This window comes from Phyllobates terribilis, unplaced genomic scaffold (genome assembly GCF_046119375.1).
Source record: "Phyllobates terribilis strain yellow unplaced genomic scaffold, ASM4611937v1 Scaffold_4__5_contigs__length_816908805, whole genome shotgun sequence".
Classification (NCBI taxonomy): domain Eukaryota; kingdom Metazoa; phylum Chordata; class Amphibia; order Anura; family Dendrobatidae; genus Phyllobates; species Phyllobates terribilis.
This window is the reverse complement of record NW_027362764.1, coordinates 599,722,321-599,747,778: the sequence shown is the minus strand read 5'-3', so window position 1 is coordinate 599,747,778 and position 25,458 is coordinate 599,722,321. Positions and strand designations below refer to the sequence as shown.

At 46.8% G+C, this 25,458-nt stretch overlaps 1 protein-coding gene across 1 annotated transcript; it reads right to left on the bottom strand.

Moving 5' to 3' along the window:
* Positions 1-5,498: 5,498 nt before the first annotated feature.
* Positions 5,499-24,679, bottom strand: RNF138 (ring finger protein 138). The gene is made up of 6 exons (XM_073676962.1): positions 24,558-24,679; positions 19,437-19,602; positions 13,343-13,464; positions 12,994-13,099; positions 6,776-6,883; positions 5,499-5,567 (listed from the first exon to the last, which is right to left on the bottom strand). Exons 1-6 carry the CDS (start codon positions 24,677-24,679, stop codon positions 5,499-5,501), a joined length of 693 nt encoding a protein of 230 aa, XP_073533063.1.
* Between the last annotated feature and the right edge of the window lie 779 nt (positions 24,680-25,458).

Sequence of the window (25,458 nt, the reverse complement as noted above, 5' to 3'; positions counted from 1 at the left end):
AGGCAGGCAACCATTCCCCGTAACACCAACACGAAGGAAGTTGCCAGTACAACTGTTAGGTCTTCCAGAGTCTGGTTGTTTTTTAAAGACTCTGCCGATAACCCCAAAAAGGCCATTTGCAACACCTGCCAGGCCATCAGCAGCAGGGGTGGCAAAACCACCAGCATGACCACCACCAGCATGATCAGGCACATGGCAGCAAAGCACCCGACTTTGTGGGCCGAACCCCAGGGTCCAGGAACAGTGTCTGCGGGTGACACCATTGCTTCTTCCGCTGTTGTGCATGCAAGCCAATCCCCTGTTCATGGTGCATGCGAAGATGCCTCCTGCCCTGTACCTGTCGTTGCACACTCTCAAGTAGCAGCATCAGGAAGCACGTCCATGTCCTTGTCCCAGCGCAGCGTTCATTTGTCCATACCCCAGTCCTTGGAACGCAAGTGCAAATATGCAGCCAACGCCCCACAGGCCACACTACTAAATTCTCACATTTCACGACTGCTTGTGCTCGAAATGTTGCCTTTTAGGCTCGTGGAGATGGAAGCATTCCACAACCTGATATCGGCGGCCGTCCCTCGGTCCCCAGCTGCCACTATTTCTCCCGGTGTGCCGTCCTCGCATTACACAAGCACGTCTCCCAAAACATTAGCCATGCTCTCAACAATGCAGTTACTGGTAAAGTCCACCTAACCACGGATACGTGGACAAGTGCTTGTGGGCAGGTACGGTACAGCTCGCTGACGGCAAACTGGGTTAACATAGTGAAAGCCGGGACCCAGTCGGACCTTGGGACGGAACACGTCCTCCCGACGCCAAGGATTGCGGGCCCTAGGTCATTCAGGGTTGTACCCACCGTCTACAGCTCCTGCACCTCATCCTCCTCCTCCTCTTCAGCCTCCGTCTCCGAAATGACCACATCAGTTACAAGCTGGAAGCACTGCAGCACTGCCTCGGCCAAGCGGCAACAGGCTGTGCTAAAGCTAATATGCTTAGGTGAAAAAACGCACGATGCTGAAGAGTTGTGGACAGCTCTGAAAGAGCAGCCAGATCTGTGGCTCACACAACTGAACCTACAGCCAGGCATGGTCGTGTGCGACAATGGCCAGAACCTGGTGGCAGCTCTGAGGTGAGGCGAGCTCACACACGTACCATGCCTGGCCCATGTGCTTAACCTCGTGGTTCAGCGGTTTCTCAAATCTTACCCGGAGCGGCAGGATCTGCTTGTCAAAGCCGCCTGTGTGCCCATTTTAGAAAGTCAGCTACAGCTTCCGCCGCCCTTGCAGTGTTTCAGCAGCGTTTGCAGTTTCCGTCTCACAGACTAGTGTGTGATGTCCCCACTCTTTGGAACTCTACACTGCAGATGTTGGGAAGGATTTGTGAGCAGAAGAGGGCAGTTGTTCAGTACCAGCATCAACAAGGTCGTCGGTATTCAGTTCAGACTCCACACAAGACCTCAGGAGTGGACATGGATGTCAGACATATGTACCATCCTCCAAAACTGAGGACTCCACCAAGATGGTGAGCGGCGATGATGCCATAATTAGCGTCACCATCCTGCTTCTCGGAATTCTGACATGCTCTCTGCTCACAATCAAAGAGGATGCATTGCAGGCGAAGCACGATGAGATGGAGCAAGGAAACATACAGGGTGATAAACACACAGCCAAGCCTCATCTCTTCCCAACGTGGGGAAGGGGAAGAGGAGAGCATGGTCAGTCATAATCTTGGTGAGGACACTGAAGTCTTGCCTGTTAGTCTGGCACGCATGGCCGAGTTTATGTTACGCTGCCTTTCCCATGACCCTCGCGTTCTCAAAATTTTGGGTGACAGTCATTACTGGTTGGTGACACTTCTAGACCCACGCTACAAGGAGAACTTTATATCTCTTATTCCTGAGGCGGACAGGTCTACAAAAATGGGGCTGTACCAGAAGGCCCTTGTTGCGGAACCATTAAAAAAATTCCCATCTGAAAAGGTTAGCGGCAGAGGGCACACTTCGTTGGACAACCAAGGAGTACAGGCGAGAGAGACAACTTCAATCCAGCAGAGGCAGGGGAACACTGTCAAAGTTCTGGGAGAGTTTTCTCAGACACTCCCATCGGACAGGCCCTGAGGCGCGGGGTACTCTCACCTTCGTCCGCTCTATGGCTGGCTCTCTATGCCTTGGAGGTCCTGGCCTGCCCTGCCACCAGAATTTTATCAGAGCGGGTTTTTAGTGCCGCTAGTGGAATTATAACTGATAAGCGCATCCGCCTGTCAACTGAAAATGCTGACAGGCTGATGTGGCACCCCAGGGGTCTGGTTGCCACAGTAATAGAAATATTATGTCTGAGAGCAGGTGGGAGGTTTCTCTGATCAGGAGCCCTTCAGCATGCAACACCACCCGCCCAGACCTGGGAGGGGAGGAATCTGCCCTTATAAACTGGGTCTCGGGCGGGATTAGGTAGTGAAGTCCCAGACAGAGACGCAGTCTGGTCTGGAGAGCAGCAGACACAGGTAAAGCAAGAACTAGGAGCTCTGTAGGAGCTAGGAGCAGAAGACCAGGGGCTGGAAGCTAAGTGGAGATATAGCTCGCCCTGGCTGAGGACACTAAAACCGGACACTGGAGTCCGAGGCTGTGGGGACTGATATACACCCAGCAGCAGAAACCAGACGGCGGGGGATTCCAGGTCCTCTGGCCATAGAAGCCCGGAGGCTCAGTCACAAGGAAGGGACCAGCGCCGCCATCCAGGAGCGGAGGCTAACAGAAGACCCCAAGTCACCAGCCATACGGGTGAACACCGCACGGTATACTCAGGGACGTGGGCTACTTGTAACCGCTTACAGCAAGGTAGCCAGAAAGAGTGCAGATAGACGGGGAGGCCTACAACTCCACCTGGCCAGGGGAACTCCTGCTTGCTCGCAGACTGACCAGGCCCCTTATACTAGCCAGTACTCCCGGGGGGGGGGGGGGGTGGGGGGGTCTGATTTATAACATCAGTAAAGACACTGAACTACACTGCAAAGACTAAAGTAATTCCTGCTGCGCTCGTGCACCATCACTCCCATCATCCACATTAACTGCCCTGAGGCTATACTCCTCCCGTGGGGAGTCATCCCATTCTAAGCTGCACACATAATACCAGCCTCAGCGGTCTGCCCTGCAGCGGCGGTCCCCACTGACCGCAATCCACGGGTGGTGTAGTCGGACAATTATTAGTGTGATAAGACTGCCACCGAATTGACCACCCTGGGCACGGACTGGGTCAACGCCACGGAGACTACAACCCCCAGCGATCCGGCTCCGGGTATTCCCTGCACAACACAGGCCCAGTGGGCACGTCACAAGCACCTGTCAAAAATTTGGCAGTATAGTATTGCAGCCTGTGGGTGGGTGGCTGCCTGCATACTTTCATTCCAAGGAATGGGGGTACGGACAACTGAACGCTGCAGTGGGACAAGGACGTGGACAGTGATTGCTGCAAGTCTGCAACAACAGGTTCATGGCGGGAGGCATCTTCACATGCGTCAAGGATCACTTATCATGGGCACACTTTTAGGCAGTGGCCTGGGAGTCAGATGCTTCCAGCGGTTTTCCCCATGCTGTTCCCATGACTTTTCAGCACTGTATGCATGTGTCTGATGATGTGTCACACACACCACATGGCCAGATAAGGTTGTAAAATGTTAAAATGACATTTCCAGGTGAATGCATTTGTCTTGGTTGAAAGCAATGCCAAAGTGCAAAAACGCTATGTGTGAACATAACCAAAAACACTCCTCCACACCTTGGGCTATTTATTTTGCTTTATATACATTGTACATGTCATGGAAAGGATGTTCCTTAACATATTTCCCAGGAAAATCCATTTTGGTATGTTTTATTGAGAGTCCGTAAAAGTGGCGTAATACCTCTGTCAACGTTGACAGAAGTGACCTGGGAGTCAAATGCTTCCAGGGGTCTTCCCTATGCTGTCCATGTTATTTGAGCACTATCCCCATCGATCTGGGCAATTTTTAGGCCCTCTGCAGACCGCCGGGGGGGTGGGTGGCCGGCTAAAAAATGCTAGAGTTTCCCATAGACTTACATTGGGCTCGTTGCTCAGGTCGAGCACTCGAGTATTCCAGTTTGCTCAACCCGAGCATTTTAGTGCTCGCTCATCACTAGTGTCAAACAAAAATGGCAGCTTTGGCTTTCAATTTTTCATTTTTAGGAAACAAACTATCTATATATGTACATGTTGCCCTTTCAATGACAAGGCCAGCAATACCTTTACATGGCCAGTCTATTCTTCTGTTACTGAAAAAATTTTAATTTTTTATGCAGATTGCTGATCGATTTGAAGCCTGTCACTACCGCTCTATTCCCCACCCAGCACTGTGTCCTCCTGCATGACTGACCATCCCACCTCCTCCCCAACCTTATCCCAGGACTAACCCATCTCTTCGACCAATCATTAAGCTTTAGTATCTTACCGTCCACTTTCAATTACTCATCCCTTGACCCAACCTGTGCATCCACCCATCGCCCCCTAGTGCCATTTGCCTCCAAACTCCTAAAGCAGCACATAGACAGTGAACTTTGTTCCAACCTCTCAAACATACATTTCAACAACTTACAGTCAGGCTTCCATCCCCACCCCAACTGTCCTAATCAAAATTATTAAGGAAGAGATTGGCAAACACTCAGGTGGGCAGTTCAAGGTGCTAGTGAAGTGGGATGTGTAACCCCTGAAAATTGAAGCTAGTATTTCACAAGCTATTTGCATATCCAAAAGGAGGTGAATTACCATCTATTCTACACTAATCAAAATTACTGTCAACAGTAAAAGACAATATTCTATACATGTTCTCCACCTATACCCAAGTTGACTACTCTTACTACAGATCCTCTTCCCTTCGCATTAAAGACCTAGTCCTCTCCAGGATCTCCTGATTTTGCCAACTACACATTTAAAGATTACTATATAAAATGAGGGAATATCCAAGGCATCTTAATTATAGCATATCACATTTTTAGAAGGGGGGGGGAGGGAATATACTCCCTTAGGGAATCTCTTTCGGGTGTACAGGCAATAGTGAAGAGTTTCCCTAAGAAAGCATGGTCCTAGGAAGTGGTTTCTTCTCTGGACCAATATGCATTTTGCATGTAACCCCCTTTCCACATGTACGGCACCATAGAGTCAAGGGCGCTTTTAAAAAAAATAAAGTGGCTTCTGGAATTTCTAGTAACACGGCAAACAGTTTACATAACTATGTTATCTACAATGTTGTTACTGATTGTATCAATAAAAGACTCAAAGTATCTCATTACTAAATTAATATCTAATAAAATAGTTTTAAGAGAAAAAAAGCTTTTTGTATAAAATGATACAGAATAAGATATTTAGAATTTTACAGCCATACTTGTGGCAGTGAGAATCAGAAGATAAAAACCAATTAAAATGCTTAAAATGCTTTATTAGACAAAGACAAGACATCTAATTGTCAAGTTCTAAATTGGTGCAGAAGAATCTACAACGTCAGTAGAAATATTGACTGGATTTCTCTATTGCAGCTTGGAGCTGAGCTTCTTCATCATCACGGACATTCTGTTAGTCAGGTAAACAATATAGAACAAAAAGCAAAGACAAATTATTAAAAAAATTAAAAAAAAAAAGGAGGGTCAATTGGTAGTCTGGCAGCACTCCCTTCTGCATGCGCAACATTAGGTCAGTTCACCTTCCGGTGCGGAGGTGAGTGGCGCTGAACAACACCTGTAACCTTCAAGCAAAGGTTCATATAAAAAAAAACACATCATTTTATTGTGACACTCTGGGCAAGATTTCTTGGTTTGTTAAAGAGGACCAGGTCACAGGAAATTATAAAAGTAAGGAGTGTTCACACTATTGGCACTGACCAGCAATAACCCCCTAGAATCATTGAAACTCATCTTTAGGCTGTGTGCCCACTATGCGTTTTTTCTCCGAGGAATTTCCACAGCGAAAAAGCTTAAAAAATGCTTGTTAATACGTGCCCCATGGCCCCCAATGATAATCCGCATGTGCTGTGCACATGCTGCGGAAATTTCCGCTGCAGATAATCATTGAGGAAAATGTCCATTATTCTTGTGGAAATGCAGCGTAATTGCCACCATTGAATCGCATAATATCCTCATTAATACATGCGGATATTGAGTGATTCAATGTGCAGATGGTACCCGGGTCTGGAGAAGAGGAGACTCTCCTCCAGACCTGGGTACCATACTACCTGTAATATGAAAAAAAAAAAAAAAAAAAAAAAAAAAGCGCCTATGGATCACATTTTGTACATTTGACGTATATCTCCAGTGTGAATGCACCTTACTTATGCCACTGCAATCAAGCTTTAACTTGAGAATGGAAACGATAAAACCATTTACATTTGAAGTCTAACAAACATTGCACCAGAAATATATTAGTCCTCCCAGAAGACAAATCCAGTTTCCCCATTCTTGTACTGTTAAAGCAAATTTTCTATTTTTTTTGTGGTTTTCCAGATAAAACTTTATCTATGCTGTTGAACAAGGCCAGAAACACAAATTCACAGCAAAATCTGCATGTTACAGATTTGGCCAGACTGTGGCATTCTCACAATAGATATATCCACAGGCTTGCCTTTTCTTTGCATTTGCTCTATCATTTCTGCAGATCATTTTATGGAAAGCAAATGATGTTTGTCAAAACCCTATAAACCTACATCAGATATTCCATGTTGCAAGGCGTGTCCTCCACCCCCCACACACACACACACACTTTTGTGACTCATGCTGAATACTTACCATAAAGTCTTCATAATTGAACTGGTGTCTGGCATTTAGGTGTCCAACAATATTCCTAGATGCAAAATTAGCATCTCCCCCCGGTAACATGGAGCATATAGGGCACACCTAAAAGTACAAATTAGGTTAGAAAAAAAAAGTTAAACAAGTTGGATCGATATTTCACTTGTTCTCACGTTATTTTGTTTTCTGTTTAGCCAATTGATTAGCCAAGAGTTAGTGGGCACAAAAACAATGAAAGATTAAAAATTTTAAAGGGAATCTGTCACCCCCCTGGGACGTATATAACACATTAATATGGGCATACAGGTATGAATAGACATATTAATGATTGAAATATTATACCTTTATGGTAATTATTGCTCCAGGACCCAGGCCCGTAAGGATTCCCTCCCCCCTCCATGTCAGTGCCCTGCAATTGTGGCGCTGTAATCTCACGCCTGCGTGTTGAACTCCCCACGATACTGATTGACACCTTGTCATCACCAAACAAAAGAGCTGGGTGTCAGCTAGTCCCATTCACCCATTCTTTATTAGCATTTCTATTCATGTAATTTATGCAGTAGCTGTGCTGGTATTTTTAGCCTTGGAAGGTGCCGCCATTTGCAAACATGGTCCCTGGCCATTAATAACAGCTCACAGCTAGTTCGTTAACTGCTACGCCCCCCCCCTCCGATCAGTATTCAGCAGCACATTTTTGTTGCGTCCAAAACGCGGTGTTCTAATGCCGCACTTTTGTTGTCGGTACATGTGAATTCACCGCATATGACACTTCAATTGGTCAAAATCTGCAGCGGAGACTAGCATGTCCGCTACAGAAATTGACATACTGCGAGTGAGTTTGGGTACGTGGCCACGATCAGGAGCCGATGCAGGTTTGAAGCTGCGTGTCCAGATGTTACAGCATAGTGGATGGGATCTCTAGAAATCCCATGTCCACTATGCATGCGTCAGAGGCTGCTAATCACCCTTGGACACTGGCATGCAGCGCATCTTTCAGGACCGCAGCATGTCAAATTCTCTTGCGGAGTTGCTAGTCTGAGCAACAGAAAATTTGACCACTAGAATGTATAGAATGCGATAAATTCGCATGGTTCAGCGAACACATGTGGATTTACCCGCGTTCAAATTGTATGCAACATTTTGGATGCAGAAAAAAAAAAAAGTGGCGTGGGCTACCACGTCATTTTTATAACCAGCAGAGGGAAAGCCGAACACTGGAGGCTGATATTAGTAGCCGGGGAAGGGGCCCACTAGCCAACAATGTTCTCTGGCTATTAATAACAGCCCCCAGCTGTTTAGCTTTTACTGGCTAGATTACAGGGGGACCACAGGAAAAAAATAAAAAAAAATTGACATGGCGTCCCCCCTATAAAATTTAACCAGCAAAGGCTAAACTAGACCGCTGCAGGCTTATATTAATAGCCAGGGAATGGGCCATGGATACTCGCTTCCTCCATGGCTAATAATATCACCCCTTAACAGTGCCAGAAGTGGCACATAGCCTTCGCTCTTCCCACTGCCCTGTAGCAGTGGGGTAATGGGGGTTGGGTTTCACATCAGCCTTGTATTGGCAGCTGACATGAAGCCCAGGTTAGTAATGGAGGGTGTCTATAATGTGCCCCCATCACTAACCGCGCTGTAAAATGGTCGCCGATTTTTCAATTAAAAACATGGCCAGAATAAAGTGTTTTACAAAAAAACACGGTTCTACAATATATAGTTGCCCGCCCGCCCCCCCCCCCCCCCCCCCCCTCTTCAGTAAAATACAATATTGTGGAACAGTGTTTTGTTTATTACCTGCGGCATGGCAGACCCGACTACTAGCCCTCCCATCCACGCTGCTCTTGCCGTTATCAGCTCGAACGGTCAGATGAGAGGAGTTGTAGTCCTTCTCTCCTGATCTGGGTACCACCCACACCACGTTTCCACCGCAAAAATCGACCATTGGCTGTAGTTGAAACGCAGCAAATCCGCAGGCATAAATATACCTGCGGTTCAATGCAAGTCAATGGGTGCGAATTTGAGGCGGGATCACGCAAGAAATGGTCATGCTGCGGTTTTTTACTGCAATGGTAAGTTGGAGCGGAAATTTCCACATCATGTGCACAGTACGCACGGATTACCATTGCTACAGCTGGCAGACCTATTAACAAGCGCTCTCATGCCGTTTCCGCAGCAGGAAAACCGCCGCAAAGACATCGTGTGAATTTAAGCATAGCCTGGTGTTACACACAAACAGACACGTTTAGATAGGGCAAGACGGGTTTCATGAATTCGTTGGAATCCTCAGGGAACCGTTACTCAGGGCAAACATAGGCTGCAGCTTCTCTCAGGAACACAATAGATTCAATTGCTGACCAGACACATCTGACAAGAGTCTTTCAACAGTTCAGTGGGATTTAATCTGAAGCACGGCCAGTGAAATTCATGGATATTACAGCAACAATCTTCATTACAGTACAGTCTGAGTTTCTTCAGCAACTGGCTCCAGTAACAATACAGTAGTTTCTTCACAAGGCACAGTATTACAGTCTGTTCAGTAGCATAATTCAGCAATGATTAGATCTCCTAGCAGCACACTTCTGTGGCTGTGTATGCATAGTCTTTTCCTTCACAAGGACTCACTAGTACACCGCATTCTTTATCCTGTATGGAGATGGAAAGGGGGTTTGAGGAGGGAGGTGATCCCTGTGACCATAGGCGGATTATAATGAGGGCAATCCGGGCGACCGCCCGGGGCCCCGAGCCTCCAGAGGGCCCGTGGCTCCGGGCGGGGTGTCTACGTCCGGATTGCCCTCATTATATGTGCGGGCCGCCGCATCAGTGGCGGGAGGGGGGGCCCGGACCGCTCCCCCAGCAGCGGCGCACGGCCGCTATTTCTTCATCGGCCGGGCCAGCACTGCAGCAGTTAACTTCCCTGTGCTGGCCCGGCCGCGTCTCCTAGCTGTGACGTCATGCAGTGCGCCCCGGCCTGCACTGCTACTTACCACCGGAGAGCCTGAGGACTGGAGCAGAGTCGGGAGATGGTGTGGGGGTGTGTGTGTGTGTGTGTGTGTGTGTGTGTGTGTGTGTGTGTGTGTGTGTGTGTGTGTGTGTGTGTGTGTGTGTGTGTGTGTGTGTGTGTGTGTGTGTGTGTGTGTGTGTGTATATATAGATATCAGTGTGATGTTTGTTTATATGTATTTTTGTGTTTCAAATGTGTTTATGCGTGTATGTATATCTGTATATGTTTGTGTGTGTGTGACTGCGTGCGGCCCCCTGCTGTGTATAGATGGCACCGTGCGGCCTCCCGCTGTCTCTGGGGGGGGGGGGCGCCGTGCGGCCTCCCGCTGTGTATAGATGGCACCGTGCGGCCTCCCGCTGTGTATAGATGGCTACGTGTTCTCAATATTGAGTCACAGAATTAATGTAAGGCTATGTGCCCACGATACAGAAATGTTCCGGATTTTTTTTTTAGCGTTTCTGCATCTCCCTGGCAGAAAAAACGCATGCGGATTTTAGATGCGGATTGTACATTCGTTTTTTCTGCCAGGGACATGCGGATGTGAAGCGTTCTTCACAAGCATTTTTGCATGCGGGTTGACAAGCGATTTTAGCATAACTTGGAAAGTGCTTGACAACTTGGTCACACTATATAAATCCATGCAACCGGCAACCAGTATGGATTTATATAGTGTGACCGTAAAAGAATGGTAAAAAATAAAAAATATATACTTACCTTCTGATGGCCTGCCGACATCAGCGGTCGCATGACCCGTCACATGACCAAATGACGTCACGGCAGGTCTTTTTCAGACCATCGCGAGCTGCCGGGGAGCCAGGACGCATCGGATAAAGACACCGGGGGCCATCAGAAGGTAAGTATAATATTTATTTTTTATTTTATTCTTTTTTTTTTTTTACAGGTTCTATGGTACCCGGGTCCGGAGGAGAGTCTCCTGTCCTCCACACCCGGGTACCATCCGCACATTGAAACGCTTGGATTCCGCATCTACAGATGCAGGGATGCAGATTCCATGCGTTCTAATGCCGCGCTTCCGCAAAATAATTGGTAATGCTGCGGATTTTTCCGCAATGATAATCCGCAGCGGAAATTTCCGCAGCATGTGCACAGCACATGGGGATTATCATTGGGGAACATGACAGACCTTCTATCAAGCGTTTAAGCATTTCCGCAGCGCAATTGCCGCTGCGGAAACGCTTAAGAAACGCATAGTGGGCACACAGCCTAAAAAAAAAAATATTATAATTAAATATTGTGGCAAATTAATTTCACGTGAACTATCACAGGGGGATCATGTGACATGTCACGTGATAAATCAGGTGTGTTGAGGGGGTGTGGGGGGGGGCCCGCGCCTTCTAAACTGCCCGGGGCCCTTGCTACTCTTAATCCACCCCTGCCTGTGACAATTCCTTCCAGTCCTCATCTCCCTGCCAAATACCCAGCACTGTTAGTTCAGGAAGTCTGACTTGTGTGGAGCTTCACCCTGGACTTTAATCCTTTTGGCTGCAGCCAGAATAGTAAACAAGTTCCCCACAGTCCCCCTGGGGCTCTGCTAACCACTCCCAGTCTCATGTGACTTAACTCTTATAGCTGCTGGATGCTTTTAAAGCAACAGCACTTCTTCTGCATGTCACACTGGGGAATACTTCCAGAAGTCATGGTCTGAACACAGTTTGAAGGGCAATCCACAAATACCACTTAAAGCTCTATCCGGTCATGTAAAGAGGAGATCTCTCTACACAATCCAAAAACACTGAAGTATTCTCCAGCTCAAAGCCAATTTAAAATGGTCTGCAGAAGAACAGAAAACTGTTCAATGGTCAGATGAATTACAATTCCACCCCACCCCCCTCAGGAACTCAGGGATGCAGTGTCCTGTGAACTTAAGCTGGATGGTCCCTTTCCTCAGATAATCAGCGCACAGTTCAAAATCCTGCACCTGTGATGGTATGGATTTGCATTAGTGCCTACAGCACAGGCATCTTGCACAGCTCAAGCAATGTTGAGAACTATAGAGGTCTTTAAAGCACCATATGCTGCCATCCAGACAATGTCTATTTCAGGGAAGGCCTTGCATATTTCAGCAAGATGATGCCAAACCACATACTGCAACCATCACATCAGCATGGCTTTGCAGATGAGCTCAGGTAAGGAACTAGCCATCTACAGTCCAGACCTTTCACCAGTAGAAAACATCTGGCTCATTATAAAACAAAAAGTCTGCCAAGACCCAGGACTGTTGAGCAGCTAGAATCCAACCTTAGACAAGAATAAGACAACATTCTACCCACAAAACTCTCCTTACTAACCAGATTGAATTCCAGTAAAATTTTACTAGTTCACCCAGATGCCATTAGACTTGTCATACTGGTTGGTGCCTTCTGCCACAGTCTGTTCAATGAGCATCTGGGTGGTTTAACTCTACCACCCATTCTGCAATAGTAGGCACTTTTGTTTAGTTCCAGTGACTGTACAAGCCACCACCAAGAAGTGTCTCAAGATATCACTACAGGACACCCTTAAGGAGCTCAGGATACAGTAGAGCCATCTGAGGCAACCCAGCGGTATAAACTCCAGTTACAGAAATGTGACTTATGGAATGGCTTAACAGCTTGAGTTGTCAGCCATCTTTCATTGGTTGAAACAGAAAAAGTTGGATTTCTACCTATCCAATTCCATTGGTTTCTCTGGCTGCTGTTACCTCAGGTTTAATAACCCAGAGTACTCAGAAAACCCACAAAAGTGGTGAAAAAAAACATACAAACTTTCAGATGTTGCACTTAATTGTAATCAGGACCTTATTCGAAGCAAGGCAACAATGCCAACCAGAATTGTAATTTGTCAATAAAAAAAGATGCTGACCTATTTTTTCTTCCACCTCTCATCTTGGATAAGAATTTACAGTTAGGCAATTTCAGTGAGTAGGCTGCATTGACATCTCAGATTGTGTATATACTCGATACTTTGAGATATCCATTTCCACATATTTAGAATTGATGCAAATTTATTTTCCGTTTGCCACGACAGTGACGTTGCACCAGGCCGACTAATCAAAAGAAGAGCTGCAGATGCCAACAGGTAAGATGCGGTACTCAGTTTCTCATTTCAACACACACACACACACACACACACACACACATGGCCGGTGTAATGGGACTTCTGAATATATAAACTTGGTACAAATCCATTCATATGAAAGTAAAAGATTTACCGCTTGTGCAACTTCAAAGTAGTGCATGACATTACAATGGTCCAGTAAGGTTTTTCTGTTCAAGTTTCCTTGGGGGCACAATGGGCACTTGTATATTGAATCAAGTCTAAAGAAATAAAAATATATATAAAATATATTACAAAAGGAATAATGTGTGCACAGACATTAGAGAGAAGTTTTATAGCAAAACTAACGAGAAGTGAGCAGCACACTATAAAGGAGTTAAGGACTGCTTTGTTATATCACATCTGGCCTTTATGAAAAGAGTTTCACAGGTACTCCCCAGCTGTCGTTTGGCAGCCTGCCTCTCAACTCTATAAAGAGCCTTTATTTATGGCTTTTAGCTTACCGATTGATAACACTTGTTGACTGGTCACTTGCAAACAGGTGTGAGACTCTGGGTGCAGTTCCAAATTCTTCCTGGTAGCTCTTGCAGGATTTGTAGTGGATTCTCATGTAAGACAGCTTCACCTATAAAGGAGATTTCTATTCATTATAAGCCTTTTTAGAATAAAGGACCCTCTGCAAGTGTCTGTTGATTCCCATCTTGACAGAAAAATGCTGACAGTGATTGGCTCAGATGGCAGTAGGAAGGTGTCACAGCCAGACACTGTTGCAACCCCTTGGCCTAAATTATTTTCCCTACTGGATAACCCCTTCACCATAAAAGGCACATGGTGCATATTAGAAGCAGATGTTCCATGGAAAAAGCAAATACGCAATATAGTACCAGCCGATTCGAGGATATTTAAAAAACACCAAGGCTACTTACCAGTAGCGTTTTTTTCCAGAACCCATGACAGCACACCTTGAGGGATCCACCCCATCAAGGGCAGCACCTCTCCTTCGCTTCAGTTGATTACTGAGCATTGAGAGGACCTCCAGACAAAATGTTAGGCAAATAACCAACACCTATATCACACACAAAGCACCCAACTAGTGCATACCCAAGGCGCAAGAATACGGGTGCCGTCATGGGTTCTGGAAAAAACAGCTACCGGCAAGTAACCTTGGCATTTTCCCCCCCTTCACCCATGACAGCCTCCCTAAGCCACCTGGCAATAGTACTCTTGAAACCCTGTGACCTTTCCCATTCCCCTGGAAGGCTAAAAACAGGGAATGATCCCCTCTCCATAGCTTAGTCACATCTATGTACTGTTATAAAGGACTTTATAACATCTAAATTATGAAGCTTATATTCTCCCAGGTTTTTAGGATTACTGCAAAAAGAGGGCAACACAATCTCTTGGTTACAGTGAAATCTGGACACATCTTTAGGGAGGTACACCAGGTCTGGGCGAGGGATAATCCCGTCATCATAAAAACGGGTGTAAGGACTAATCAAAAGAGCCTGCAGGTTGCTCACCCTACGGGCCGATGTCAAAGCCACCAAAAGAGTAGTTTTAAGGGCGAGTAATTTTGGTGAGATAACCTGCAGGGGTTCAAACAGTTCGCCAGAGCGCATTCAGGACCAAGTTTAGGTCCCAGGGAGGAATTCTAGGGGGTTCGAACTGGTCTGGACCTAACAAGATCTAATAAACCTAGAAACCCATCTGTTTCTGGCCAAGTTACAATTATATAATGCCAATACCTGATCATCAAGTGTTCCCGTAGCTAACCCCAAATCATATCCTCTTTGTAGGAACTCCAGAATCTCCTTGACAGGAGGTTTATCTGACAAAGGGGTTTTAAGAAAATCTAGGAACTTCCCCCAAATTCTACCATAAATCTTCGTTGTTATGGGCTACTATGTAGGAGAGTGGAAACTACAGCAGGGGAAAAAAAACCCTTACTACTCAGTAACGACCTCTCAAGTTCCACGCTGCATGATGGAATCCACTGGTCTGCATGTGGAAAACTGACCCCTGACTGAGAAGGTCCAGCCTGTCCAGCAGGATCCAGGGGTCTGATATTGACAGTCAGAGCAGGGAAAACCAAGGTCTCTCTGGACAGAAAGTGTGTGTGTGTGTGTGTGTGTGTGTGTGTGTGTGTGTGTGTGTGTGTGTGTGTGTGTGTGTAAAATCAGAATTATCCTTGCTCAATCTTCCCTCACCACTGCAGGAATCATCACTATTGGGGAAAACAGATTCCTGAACTTCCAAAGGATATGGAGGGCGTCTACTGCATAAGGATCTTCTGATGGGTCTAGGAAACAGAATTTCTCCACCTTTCTCTTGGCCTTGTGGGCAACAGTTCTATGTCTGGTAAACCCCACAGCTGGACAATTTGTTGAAAGACTAAGCTCTTTTAGGTTGAATGATGCTTCCTTCTCGTGATTTGCCCAGAGTCCCTGAACCGAGCGATCTGCCAGGTGGGAAAGCCTCCCTCCTACCTCCGGCCTGGCGTCATTGGGAAGACTTTGTATTTGAGGACAGTCCTCCAAACACATAGCCTGACTCCTTCTTGGATTTGGACTCCCATCTTCTCCTGTCTCCCGGAGGCGGCTGATTAAATTTTCTCCTCCGAAATCTAAACATTTGAGTCCCCTGAAAATCCTGGGAACCCCTTTGTTCCCATCACCCACTTTTTCTAAAAGGTCATCCAGCCTCTGGCCAAACAGGAGTCTGCCATCACACGGGAGGGAACATAATTTACGCTTGGATTGTAGGTCACCTGGACAAGCCTTGAGCCCCAAGGCCCGTCTGGCAGCATTAGATAGACTTGCTGATCTAGCTGAGAGTCTAACAGTCTGCTGAAGAGTCTGCCAGGAAGGCCGATGCTGCCTGCATTAGGGGGTAGATTTGAAAGGATTCTATCCCTAGGGATCTTTTTATCCCTAAGTTGGTCTTCCAATTGTTGGAGCCACACCATTAGAGATCTTGCGACACAGGTGCCAGCTACTGCAGCTTCCCAAGTGTGACGCAGAAAGGAGTCAGCTTTTTTTTTTTTTAAGGGCATCCTTTAGGATGCCTGAATCCTCCAAGGGTAGGAAAGACTTTTTGGATGACCTGGCTACAGTCCCGTCAACTTTGGGGATTTTATCCCAAGGCTCAGAGTCCTTCTCCTCAAAGGGGTACCTTCTTTAAGAGAAGGAGGGCAAGGCCCCTGATCTCTGGTTTCTTCCACTCTCGGTCAATGAGGCCCTGAATTTTAGAGTTTACCGGAAAGGAGCGTCTTTCTCCAAGGCCCGCAAACATAACGTCTTCCCAGGATTTGGATGCCTTCTCCTTCCCCAGACCCATGGTTGATCTGACTGCTCTAACCAGTCTGTCTGTACCCTCAATGGGGAAGCAGGGTCTACCGTTATCCGATGAGGAAGATGAATCACTCAGCCATAGATCCTCAGACTGGGAGGAATCAGAGTTGGAGGAGACATCTCTATGGGATTTTTTCTTCCCTCTAAACAACCTTCAGGGATCCCTGAACCTCTGCCTAGAGTATGGATTTCAAATTAGATGCGAAATCCAGAGAATTTTCTGCTATAGTTTTAGCAATTCAGTTTGGGCAAAGCAGCTTTTGCCAGTCTATGGGAAGGGAAGTTTGGCATAGGGCACAAATCCTGTGCTTTTGCTTGGCTCTACTGTTGCTAGGCTCCTACAAAAGGAAGCACATAAGAGACTTCCCATTACTAAAAAGTGACATTCAGGAAGATCACTCACCCCTGAAGTCATAAACGGGTACCAGATTCGAAGGCTGTAGCGGAACTGATGATTCCTTTCTGGATGGTCCAGAGGTGTTTGACCCCTTGCTCCTGCCACTGCGATTGCTCAAGCGTCTGTCTGTGTAAGAGGTGTCCGTCTGCTTCTTCCGTTGCTGAGGGAGTGGTGGGTGTTAGCTGCTGCTCTTGACTATCCTGGTCAGCCATGTTGCAGACAGAAGCGGGCCACGCTTCCAGGATAACCCCCAAACCCCCCCCCCCTAACATAGGGCCATCCAGAACCTCCTTCGGTTCAAGGGCCCCCCCCCCCTTCCCAGGCCGGGGCTCCAAACAGAAAAAAAAACGGCCCGGGAGCGCTTCACAGGGCGCCGCCATCTTGGATCGGACGCCGCCCCCTGATGTGACCCGGCGCACCTTATCCCAGCGAGCCCCACGCCGTGACGCCATACCCATAAGTTACTGCTCCGGAACGTGGCCGACAGGAGGAGGGCGGCGCAGAGGTCTACAGGAGCCTGCCTCACCGTGTGCGCCCGCTTGGACCCCAGGGGAGCTGCGGACGGCGCTTCTGGAAGCTGGAACCCGGAGCACAGGCCAGTGCCTGCTCTTCCACACCAGAACAGCCCCAAGTAAAGTCTTTTTCCAGACAGGTTCCCATCAAGGACAGGAAACCAACTGAAGCGAGGGAGAGGTACCACCCTTTTATTTCAGACGGTTTCCTGTCCTTGATGGGGCGGATCCCTCTCTCAAGGTGTGCTGTCATGGGTGAGGGGAAAAAGAATATTCTGTGTTGTGAATATGTCAATCAAAATTGATATATTCAGTGGTTTGTTAAACCTCCCCAATACCTCCTTCTCCTAGCGGTAAAGCAACACAGTCACTGGTGTTGGCAGTATGGCAAGTTCTGGCTCCTGAAGACTGGCTGGGGAGAGAAGTATTTAGAGGCTGCAATAATGATGCAAGGACTCCCCACCCCAACTGCAGGACTCCGCTGATTACACAAATCAATTGCTATATATGTTTGGCTAGGACAATAGAAGTGAAGTCAAGAAGAAACAAATAGTTATACGACCACCTACTAATAGAAGACCTCATTATGTGTCCCCCAAACCCCATAAAGTTCTGTCAAGTAGTGTCTCTTCTATAGCCCCCTTCACTTACAAAGCCCAATGGATTTAAGAGTGGACTTTTGGCAAAATTTGTATTCTGCTGGATGTGGACTTTGACAGCGACACAAGTAGTGTGGTGAAAGATTGTCGTGAGCCGCCACTACATTGCAGCAAGATGCAAATGAATTGCAGTCATCCTGCAACTTTGACAAGCAAGTCTCAATAAAAACAAGCAATTGCAACTTACATGTAAAGGTACCCTTGCAGATCGCAATGTGATACCATTCACCTATATTGCTCTACGACGTAGCAGCGACAGATTTGTAGTAAAGCACCAGCTCAGTTAAAAATCTACAAATTAATTTGAAATGTTCCAAATTTAAAATCTGCAGCGACTTTCAATTTTCATTGCAGACTTTCTTCATTCTTGTGGAAGGGATTTTGTAAACTCACATTCACGGTACTGGTACGGTAATAGTCTGCGATTCTGATCTCTGGATTTACTCTTAGAAGTTAAAGGGGTCTTCCACAAACATGCTTGATAGAGCAAAAGTATCAGCCTTACTTATCCCTACAGTTTTAGCTCATGTGTTTATTTACATGGCTGAAAAGGAGTCATCACGATTTCAGCACACCACCACTGTTGTCGCAATATCACCACTGCAGCAGCATCAAAAGAGCAAATTGTTTTAAACTGGGCAGGCTTAGGGTGCCTTCAAATTGCATTTTGCCCTTTGCTCGTTGGTCCCATCGGGACTTGTGTCCAAACCCCCCACAAAACGGGATTCAGGCGTGTACACCGTGGAACCATAATGGTGTTGACAGAGCAAACGTGCACTCTGACGTCCATCATATTTTGGGCGTATACGCCCCCCCCAAAAAAAAAAAAAAAAAAAAAAAAGATGGACATCAGAGCACACTGTCAACATCGTTATGGTCTACTAGATGGTGGCCCGATTCTAATGCATCGGGTATTCTAGAATATGTATGCGGCCGACTGGGCGCAATCAGCAATGCGGTGTTCAAAATTGGCACCTATATCGCAGATTGGACCCGACCGCGACCAATCAGCAGAGCGTTGTTTACATTTGGCGCTAATCTCGCTGATTGGTCGCGGCTGGCGACCTCGACCAATCAGCGTCGTATTAGTGTGGGGCCGGGAGCGGCGCTGCTTGTGCGGCTCCGTATTAGCGAGGACCGGCGCTGCGTGTGCGGCTCTTTCTGCTGCGAGAAGCCAGGAGATGAGCGGCTGCTCGCAGCAGAAGCATCTCGACCGGCGGCGCCGCTTCCCGGTCCTCCGTTCACACTTGCTGTCGGGAGATCAGCGGGCCAAGCCGCTGATCTCCCGACGTTAGTCGCATGGAGGTCAGCGGCGCCGGTCGGGGTAGTTGTGCTGCATCGCAGCTGACCTCTGTCCGGCAGATGAGCCGCTAACGGCCGCCATTTTTCAGAAATCCCGCGGCGCTGATTGGCCGCTGCCGGACCAATGAGCGACGCGGGATTTCCTGGACAGACAGGATAAGACAATTATATAGTAGATGATCCCACGATGGATACCATTTTGTGGGAGAGGAGGTAGGGGGGGGGGGGGTTTCGAACATAAGCCTTGACGGGACCAAGGAATGGGTGGCAAGACAAAACGTGAAAGCACATTCAGGAGTTTGCGGGGCTAATCTCCACCCCCACCATTCAATTGTCAGCTATGGCTTCATAAAACCAGTGTGTGCAGAATACTTTACCTGTCTCCCACAGAACACGCAAGCATGGTAGAGGGTCTTCATCTTTGCTTCCAAGTCAGTAGCTCTTGTTGGTGTTGTTCCCTCCCATTGACTTAATGCCCCACGGCAGAGAGGACAATGAGCCCCACCTGCTTTAAAAGCCATCAGCAAGCACTTCCTGCAAAACCTGAAAATAATTTTGGATAAAGCCAAGTCAGCCAAGATAATCAGCAACTATGACATGTTTGCGTGAAGTGTAGTTTCTTTACTTCAGTTTGAATTACTAAGATATACAGTTGCAATCAAAATTACCCCCCCCCCCGTTGCAAATTAGATAATGTACAAGCTTTCTACAGTATGCAGTAAACTAAACAAGAACAATTTACATTACTCAAAATAATATAGGTGGTGTCCTGAAATTCATCACAAAATGCCACTTTTAAATAGAAGCTGTCAGCAGGTTTTTACTATGTAATCTGAGAGAAGCATGATGCAGGGTAGAGACACTCATTCCAGCCATAGTTGGCTAGGCCAATGAGGTTATATCCAGATTTATGAATTGCAACCTTTTAAAAGTAAGAGGGTGGTGTAAAAATTTGAAGTAACATATCCTATGATGCACCAAATTGATAAACTCCATAATAAATAAGTTAAAATACACACATACACTCCTCAAAAAAATAAAGGGAACACTCAAATAACATCTTAGATCTGAATGAAATATTCTCATTGAATACTTTGTTCTGTACAAAGTTGTGTGCCGACAACAAAAAAAAATCACAAAAATAAATGGAAATCAAATTTATTAGCCAATGGAGGCCTGGATTTGGAGTCACCCCCAAAATTAAAGTGGAAAAACACACTACAGGCTGATCCAACTTTGCTGTAATGTCCTTAAAACAAGTCAAAATGAGGCTCAGTATTGTGTGTGGCCTCCATGTGCCTGTATGACCTCCCTACAATGCCAGGGCATGCTACTGATGAGGTTGCGGATGGTCTCCTGTGGGATCTCCTCCCAGACCTGGACTAAAGCATCCGCCAACTCCTGGATAGAGTGGTGCAATGTGACGTTGATGGATGGCCGCCTCCACATCTCCTGGTATCTGCTCCATGCTCTGGACACTGTGCTGACAGACACAGCTACCCTTCTTGCCACAGCTCGCACTGATGTGCCATCCTGGATGAACTGCACTACCTGAGCAATTTCTGTGGGTTGTACTGTAGACACCGCCTCATGCTACTGTACCTCTAGGGGTGAGAGCAATGGCAAAAGTGAAAAAGTGACCAAAACAGCCAAAAAGGATGAGAACAGAGAAATGGTCTGTGGTCACCACCTGCAGAACCACTCCTTTATAGGGGGTATCTACCAGTTGTCTGTTCCATTTGCACAACAGCAGGAGAAATGGATTCACAATCAGTGTTGCTTCATAAGTGGACAGGTAGATTTCACAGAAGTGTTATTGACTTGGAGTTACATTGTGTTTCTTTTATTTTTTTGAGCAGTGTGTATATACACTTATATTTTAATTCGAAGTAAGGCTATAGAAGTATGTAGTCAGAATAGAGCAGAATCATATATATATATATATATATATATATATATATATATATATATATATATATATATATATATATATATATATATATATATATATATATATATATATATATATATATATATATATATTCGTCTGTCTGGGAAATCCCGCGTCGCTCATTGGTCCGCCAGCGGCCAATCAGCGCCGCGGGATTTCTGAAAAAAGACGGCGGCCGTTAGCGACTCATTTGTGGGACTTAGCTCAGCGGCGAGACAGCCGGGAGATGACTGGCGCGAGGCGCTCATCTCCCGGCCAGTACCAGCAGAAGGACCCGACCGCCGGACCCATCTGCGGGACGGAGATGCAGCCGGGAGATGAGCGGCGCGAGGCGCTCATCTCCCAGCCGGTAGCAGCGGAAGGACCGCCGGCGCCGCTGACTTCCATGCGGAAGGGAGGACCGGGGAGCGGCGCTGCGGGTCGGGATACTTCTGCTGCGAGCGCCCGCTATGTCCCGGGTTCTCGCAGCGTAAGTAGCCGCACAGGCAGCGCCGCTCCCCGGTCCTCACCAAGACGATTCGATGATTGGTCCTTTCCGAAGACCGCGACCAATCACCGATTTGAGCGCCAAATTTAAATATCGGCCGTGACCAATCAGCACAATAGTGTTTAACTTTGGCGCCAAAATCAGTGATTGGTCGCGGGCCAAGACAGCGACCAATCACAGATTTGTGCGGCAGATTTAAATAGCGGCCGCGACCAATTGGATGTCAGCGGCGCTGCCTGTGCGGATACTTCCGCTCCGAGAACCCGAGACATGAGCGGGCGCTCGCAGCAGAAATATCCGGACCCCGCAGCGCCGCTCCCCGGTCCTCCCTTCACACCCTAGCCGCTGATCTCCCCACAGTATCCGCATGGTGTTACAAAGGTCCGGACATTTGTGTGAAAAATCGCTGATTGGTCGCTGGCGCTGCCCGCGACCAATCACCGATTTGGGCACCAAATTTAAATATCGGCCGCGACCAATCAGAACAGCGGTGTTTAAATGTGGAGCCAAGATCGGTGATTGGTCGCGGCCGATATTTAAATTTGGCGCCCAAATCTGTGATTGGTCGCGCCCTACGTCGGCGACCAATCAGCACAGCGGTGTTTAAATTTGGCGCCCAAATCGGTGATTGGTCACGGGCAGCGCCAGCGACCAATCAGCGATTTTTAACACAAATGTCCGGACCTTTGTAACACCATGCGGATACTGTGGGGACATCAGCGGCTAGGGTGTGAATGGAGGACCGGGGAGCGGCGCTGCGGGTCGGGATACTTCTGCTGCGAGCGCCCGCTCATGTCCCGGGTTCTCGCAGCGGAAGTACCCGCACAGGCAGCGGCGCTCCCCGGTCCTCACTAATACGATTCCGCTCCCCGCTCCTCACCAATACGATTCGCTGATTGGTTGCGCTCTCCGCACGCGACCAATCAGTGATCTTGGCGCTAAAGTTAAACACTGCTCTGCTGATTGGTCGCGGCCGCTGCCCGCGACCAATCACCGATCTTGCCGCCACATTTAAACACTGCTGTGCTAATTGGTCACGGACGCCAGCCACAACCAAGCAGCGACCTTAGCTCCAAATTTAAACACCGCTCTGCTGATTGGTCGGGGATGCCGGACGCGTCCAATCAGCAGAGCATTGCTTAAATTTGGCACCAATCTCGTTGATTGGTCAGGGATGCCGGACGCGTCCAATCAGCAGAGCATTGCTTAAATTTGGCACCAATCTCGTTGATTGGTCGCGGTCGCGACTAATCAGCGATTTTGGCCCAAAATTTAAACACCGCTTTGCTGATAGGCTGGCGGCCGCCAGCCTCGACCAATCAGCGAGATTGGTGCCAAATTTAAACAACGCTCTGCTGATTGGTTGCGACCGCTGACCGCGACCAATCAGCAGTATTGGCGCCAAAATTAAAAACCGCTCTGCTGATTGGTCACGACTAATCAGCGATTTTGGTGCCAAATTTAAACACCGCTAACAAACACGGTTCGCTGATTGGTCGCGGGCGGCGCCCGCGACCAATCTCCGATATTGCCGCCAAATTTAAACACCGCTCTGCTAATTGCGTCCGGTCGGCCGCATACATATTCTAGAATACCTGATGCGTTAGAATCGGGCCACCATCTAGTTTATTATAAGTGTCATTTTTACCATGTAGTGAATATTGTAAAGACAAGACCCAAAAGGCAATGGTAGAATTTAATTTTCTCCCTGGTTTTCGGTGCATTCTGTGGTAAAATAATTTGGAGTATTGAATTTATCCAGCAGAGAGAAAAAAATAAAATCAGAGCTTTTTGGCACTGTAAAAATCATGGCATCTTGCAGATTTGGCAAAGTGGATTTTTTTTTTTTTTTTTTTTTTTTAAAGCAGGGTAAACTGACCTGCGGTGCACGGTTCAAAACTCCAAACAACTCAATTACTCGCAGGTACGCTGAGTTTTGTGTGCACATTTTTTTTTTTTAGATAGACTTGCATTAGATGCAGAAAAAAAAAAAAAAAACCACACACACACACACACACACACACACACACGTCTTTCGTGCATTTCCATGGCAGGACTACTTTAAAAACACATGTGATCTGTATATGGCAGTATCAGTAAAGTTGTGAAAGCCAAATACCAGGAAGTATCAAAAACAAAAAAGTAGCTTTATTTAAAGCATAACAAGCAAAGACAGTATCAAAAACACAAGTAACCTAATTTACATAAGTGCAGAAAATCTGTAACCCCAAAAGCTTATGGTGGGAACGTAGCCTAAGGCTACATTCTCATGAGGAGCTTTTGACGTTGTAGATTCTGCACTTATGTAACTTGCATTTTATCATCTTTTAATACTTCCTGGATTTTGGCTTTGACAAAAGATTACATTAGTTTTTAGTGCGTTTCCACAGTGGAAACACACAATGCATTTTTTGACACAGCAAAAATATGCAGCGTTAAAAAAAAAAAAAAAAAAAAAACAACCCTCATTGTGTGCACACAACCTAAACTGGTTAGTTACCATATATACTTAGACTAGTAATAACACCTTCTGTATAAGCACTAATATATATCAGACTGGCAATAATCACTGCTGTATAAGCATTGCAGAGAATTAAGAATTTATATACTAACAATGTTGACTTAAAAAAAAAAAAAAACAGCTAATGGAGTCCAGCGCTTAGGCTGTGTGCCCACGTAGCATTTTTCAAGCGTATATGCTGCGGAATTTCCGCAGCGTAAACGCTTGAAAAACGCATGTATATCCGCACCCCATGGTCCCCAATGGGATTCCGCAAGTTCTATGCACATGCTGCGGATTTTCCCGCAGCGTTTATGCCGCGTTCAAAAATCCGCAGCATGTCATTTAATTTTGCGTTTCCGCAAGCGGAATTGCCTTTGTCCAATGCATAAAAAACGCAAGGCAATTCCGCATGTGGAAAACGCGTGATAAACGCGCGAAAAATGCGCGATAAACGCATGCGGAATTCCGCATGCGTTTTTCTGGGAGAGGACTTGCATTTATGCAGCAGAAATTTTCTGCTTCATAAATGCAACGTGGACACATAGCCTTATACTCACACATGCCGACAGTTATGGGTCCTGACTGGCGTCTGAAAGATTTCTTGACACACTGAACACCTGAAATCCTCCAGTTGAGAACTCCCTGAGACTACAGAGGTTGAGGGTTTTGCTTCTGCCATTAAAAATAAGGGAGCTTCTTTGGAATACAATCTATACTAGGAGCACTACATGCAGCACATGTGCTAAGACTCCCAGAAGTCTGAATTAGGTGAGTTGCATAGCTCTACACAAGTCTAAATTTATATCACCTGAGAACCATATTGCTGTCAATTGGGCATCAAACCTTCTGCCCTCACCTGGAATGAAAGTATATTCACACAGGGCTGGTGTTGAGGATCCTGAGGCTATGTGCCCACGATGCAGAATTGAAGCAGAAAATTTCTGCAGCGTTTCTGCATGTTCTTGGCAGTAAAAATGCTTGCGGATTTTACACGCCTCTTTTAAGCGTTTTTACAGCGTTTTTATATGCGGATTTGACTTGTGTTTTTCAAATGCATTGTGACCTCAAATCCGCATGCAGAAACACACAAATAATGGACATGCTGTGGATTTTTCCTCAAGGAAAATCCGCTGCAGAAAATTCCGCAGCATGTGCACAGAACATGCAGATTTTCATTGGGGACCATGGGGCACGGATTACCAAGCGTTTTTCAAGCATTTACGCTGCGGAAATTCTGCATCAAAAACACTTGAAAAACTCATAGTGGGCGCGCATCCTAAGGCCGGCTTCACACCAGTGACGCGCCCCCTGGGCCAGTGCTGTTAGGGGATACCCGGAGCCGGATCAGATGGGGGTTGTAGTCTCCGAGTGGCTGTGACCCGGTCCGTGCCCAGGGTGTCAAGCTCAGTGTGTGGCAGTCCTTAGTGATGTTACTAAAGTTCTTTATGTCGACTACGC